The 4116-nt window shown below is 40.0% G+C and overlaps 1 protein-coding gene across 1 annotated transcript; it reads right to left on the bottom strand.

Annotated features, from left to right (window-relative positions):
• Positions 1–542: 542 nt before the first annotated feature.
• Positions 543–3129, bottom strand: LOC122967594. Its single transcript, XM_044332312.1, has 3 exons — positions 2334–3129; positions 1656–1819; positions 543–974 (listed from the first exon to the last, which is right to left on the bottom strand). The coding sequence occupies exons 1-3, from the start codon at positions 3072–3074 to the stop codon at positions 878–880; spliced, it is 1002 nt and encodes a 333-aa protein (XP_044188247.1). The 5' UTR covers positions 3075–3129; the 3' UTR covers positions 543–877.
• Between the last annotated feature and the right edge of the window lie 987 nt (positions 3130–4116).

The following is a 4116-nucleotide window of genomic DNA, read 5'->3' as shown; positions in this document are numbered from 1 at the left end:
GAAATGATGTCAAATCACCATACAGCTCATTGTACGGCTCAACTTTAAAGCTCAGCACACACAATTCTCACAAATTATATACAGCATCAGTGAAGAGTGTGAAACTTATTAACAGAATAATCATTCTTATACGTTCTCTCATTGCACTAACTTCTAGTTAATGAAATAATAGTGAAATTTAAATATTCCCCAGTTTTCTGGGGACCCCCTGGAAGTCCCTCAAGGACCCCTGGGGGTCCCATTTTGAGAAGAACAATATGTGCAAATAATTCACTAATAATACACAATCAGTGCCAGCTCTATCCTTGGTGGTGCCCTAGGCAACATCTGAAAATGGTCCCTACATCATCTGATGGTGTCTGTCAATCTGCCATGAACTACAAACTACTTTTCTTCATTTTTTTATTCAGTCATTCAAGTTCAAATTCAGATCAAACACCAGAGATCAAATTCCAGGAGAGGCCAGTTGCTAAACCAGCACACCGAATAATATTATACTAAAAACATCATATACATGCATGTATGTAAGAAAGGCGAGCAAGATGGAGACAGGGTAGATATCATCATGACATTACATTAGTTTTAGTAAATTAAAGTATATATTTGTGAGATGTGTCACGGAGTCACAGAGAGAGTAGAGAAGGAGGAAAGTTCCCCAGAGACTTGAAAATCTAATTTTATGTGTGTGTGACATCATCCCAGTCTAATGATCTGACTGGGAGGGGCCAGAGAGAGATACTAATGCACATGTGCAGTGGGCTGGACAACATGTAAGGAGACCAAGAAGAGAGGACAAAATTTTTGGTGAATCTACTGGGTAGGACATTTTCATCAATGGGTGCCGTGTTGGAGTCCACCATCCAATCCTTGTTTTCATCTAAAAACACCACATTTTCCTCAGCCTCCTCTTACGAGAGCTCCTCCTGGCGTATTTCTTCCAGCACTTCATGTCAGCTATCTTCTGACACAGCTCTCTGTAAGAGGAAATGAAAGAGGAAGCATCTTGGTCATAATGTCCATGTTACTGATTGTACATGTTACCAGATGCTAACAGTACAAGTTCAGTCATTCAAGGGAACAAGTGAACTTAACCAACAAAGCAAAGCCTCAAACTCATGACTCAGACGCCACCTTTTATTTCAACGTTTCAGCAAACAGCCTTACCCAACAGTCTGACATGAAGGTCCTGTTACAGCTGGTATTAACATGTGATCTGTATCTGGATATGTTATCTGGAGAATGACATCTGATCCATGGGTCTTTGCATTTATACCTGGTATTATAACAGATCCTTGTTTACTCAATTGTGTCCGCATTGTGATCAGATCTCAATATGAAAACTAGCTGGGTGGAGCTGGCTGAGTCATCAACAAACATCCCAGGTCAAAGGAACTGCTGCCTCTAGCTGCTGCTACTTGTAGTTTTTACATTATCTGGCAGGAAGAGGCGGAGCTAGGTGACCTTTCAACTTACTAGACCGATTTCTTTCTTATGAATGTTGTCACACTGCACAGATGACATCTAATCACAATGCGAGCCTGACCACCTCCAGATGTGTTCTGTGTTTTCCCTTTTCACTCTTTTCACCCTCTCATAACTCGACCTTAAACTTGGAAGTGAAACGTTGCATGTGTAGCTACAGAACTGAGACTCACTCGATTTCATCCAGTTCTCTTTTCATCTCTTCAGAGGTAGTTTGTATGGCCTCAGCCATCTCTCTCAGACTCTGACTGGCTTCTGTCTTACAGTTGTCCAGATTGTGAAGGTCGCCAATCAGCTCAGGAACAGAAAACAGAAGTCCGACTGCTCCTCCACCAACCTGAAAATAAACACTCTATAATTAATAACAAGAATAAGAATGGCTATGTCTAAGTTATTATAATGAATTTAATTGATTAGTTGAAATATGAATATGGTGTTGAACATAGTAATCAGTGGGATTGGGAATACTTTTAGACCTGTGGCACAGTACGGATGCTGTTTTTCTTCCTCACCTCTCCTTGACATCTTCCTGGTCAGATTCTTAATAAACTGTATGATATCAATCTATCTATAATCTTTTCATCCAGTTCGTCCATGCTGTATTTCTGTCATTTTGCTTTCTTGTACATATGACTTCTATTTCCTGTCTGTCCTGCAGAGGATTCCTCCTCTGTTGCTCTTCCTGAGCTTTCTAACATTTTCCACTGTTAAAGCGTTTTTTGGGAGTTATTGCTTATTTGAATTGAGGGTCTAAGGATAGAGGATGTTGGTAAAATTGGCTTGACTTGAATGCTGCAGGTCAAAAACTATTCCTAAGCTCCACTGTTTGAGTGACTGTCTTTGATACTTACACGTCTAATCGCTTTCTTTGATGCTGTCAGTCCCATAGAGGTGGCCACTTTGGTGACTCCTGTTCTCATCACTTTTCTCTGTGCTTTCTTTGTTCCTGCTATGGCAATTTCTTTTAAGGTCAGGTCTGTAACAAACTCTGAAAGCAGTGGCAACTCCAGTGCAGACTTTTGCAGAAGACCAAAGTCTTTATCTTTCTCAAACATCTTCTTTACAGACAAATCAGATACCAATGTGAGCACATTGATCTTATCATTTAGCTTCAGTCCGTTTCGTTTGGCTATCTTTCTTAGGATCTGATCCACAACGTAATCTTCAGGAGGAACATCACTGCAGGACTTCTCTGCTTCCTTCACCAGTGATCCAGTGAGTTCCTGGATTTCCTTTTCAAGATTCTGGATCTTCTCTGAAATCTGCTTTGCCTCTTGTATGGCAGAAGTTGATTTGACAGCATCGACAACGTCTGAAGTTATATTGGTAGCCAAGCCGAGCCCTGATGCTAGCGAACCTGCTGTAGCGAGGAAAGGTATCGCCGCTCCTCCAGTTAAGATGGCTGTTAAACCTGCCACTGTCAGTGCAGTTGCACCACCTACAGACAAAGAGCTCCCAACAACTTTACTGACATTTATATTCTTATTGTACTCCTCCAGATCACTGGCCAGGTTGTTCAATTTTTCTGCACTTTCATTCTGTAGATCCACAAAGGAGAAGATCTGATCAATGAGTTTATCTGCATTACCCATGGTGAGCTCACACTGAGAGGTCAGCAGTCTACAGGAATGACAGAAAAAAAGGTTATTTAAGGATTATGAGGTCAGGAGAAACAGTCAAAAGTTATTTAATGTATTTTGGGACTTTATGACAAGATATGACTGTATTGATCCCCACTGGGTGACATTAGGTGTTATTGACGGTGCTGGCAAAAAATGAACCACCAATTGTTAAGTGCAGATTCTTTTGCATGTTTGATACGTATCCAGTCTGTACCAATACATGCTGCCTCATATACTCGCACACTAACAAAAACCCTCGTCTTCTCCAGCCTACTCAGCTTTATACGTTACCAGACTAGCTGCCAGTGATTAAAAAATGGCAGCATTATAACCTTAAAATCAAGTCTCCAGGTAATTTCTTACATACATATGATTAAGTAGATTTTTCTTTATGTACTGTAAAAAAAATAATAATACACATGTAGCATCAACATAATTCTCTCTGTAAGTAAAGAAATACTTCTTGGATTGATAAGTTATCAGCTTTATGAAGCCTACAGTGTAATATTTTGGTAGGAAAATGAACCCAAATGATCCCCAAACATCCTGTTAACATGTCCTGCACTCTAGTGGCCTGAAAGCTGTGCAACATCCAGCACTGGAAAACTGTAAATACCCGATAGATTTAGAAGTCCAGACCTGGGTATACTGAGACAACACAATCACTCAAATGTCTCTTCACCAGTTACAGCAGCGGCAGAAACAGATATGAATACATAGAGCAAAAATGTATAACTACACCATAAATCAAAAAGAGAAATGATAAGGAGAGAACTTATAAGTAGAGGAGAGTCAACAGTAGTCTTCTAGTGCATTTTGCACATTTCTCCTGCAGTCTCGGATCATGTAGCATTTCACTACACATTGTACTCGTATAATGACGTATAAGACAAAGAATACGTCCAAACTGAAGTAAGAAAGAAATGCACATATTTGTTCAATAATATGAGGAAACTGGAGTATAAACCCCTTGAGATGCATTATCTCATTTTCAAAGGGCTCCTCAGGCACA

The sequence above is a fragment of the Thunnus albacares genome, chromosome 17, assembly GCF_914725855.1.
Source record: "Thunnus albacares chromosome 17, fThuAlb1.1, whole genome shotgun sequence".
Lineage (NCBI taxonomy): Eukaryota > Metazoa > Chordata > Actinopteri > Scombriformes > Scombridae > Thunnus > Thunnus albacares.
The sequence above is the reverse complement of the archived record's forward strand: the minus strand, read 5'-3'. Positions and strand labels throughout refer to the sequence as shown.

What these genes read in the sequence shown, in the direction of transcription:
- LOC122967594 (XM_044332312.1), bottom strand. Translation starts at nt 3,074, where the DNA reads ATGGGTAATGCAGATAAACTCATTGATCAGATCTTCTCCTTTGTGGAT. An exon ending in CAAAGAAAGCGATTAGACGT is followed by an intron (nt 1,820 to 2,333) that starts GTAAGTATCAAA and finishes GTTTATTTTCAG; the next exon opens with GTTGGTGGAGGAGCAGTCGG. An exon ending in AGAGAACTGGATGAAATCGA is followed by an intron (nt 975 to 1,655) that starts GTGAGTCTCAGT and finishes TTCCTCTTACAG; the next exon opens with AGAGCTGTGTCAGAAGATAG.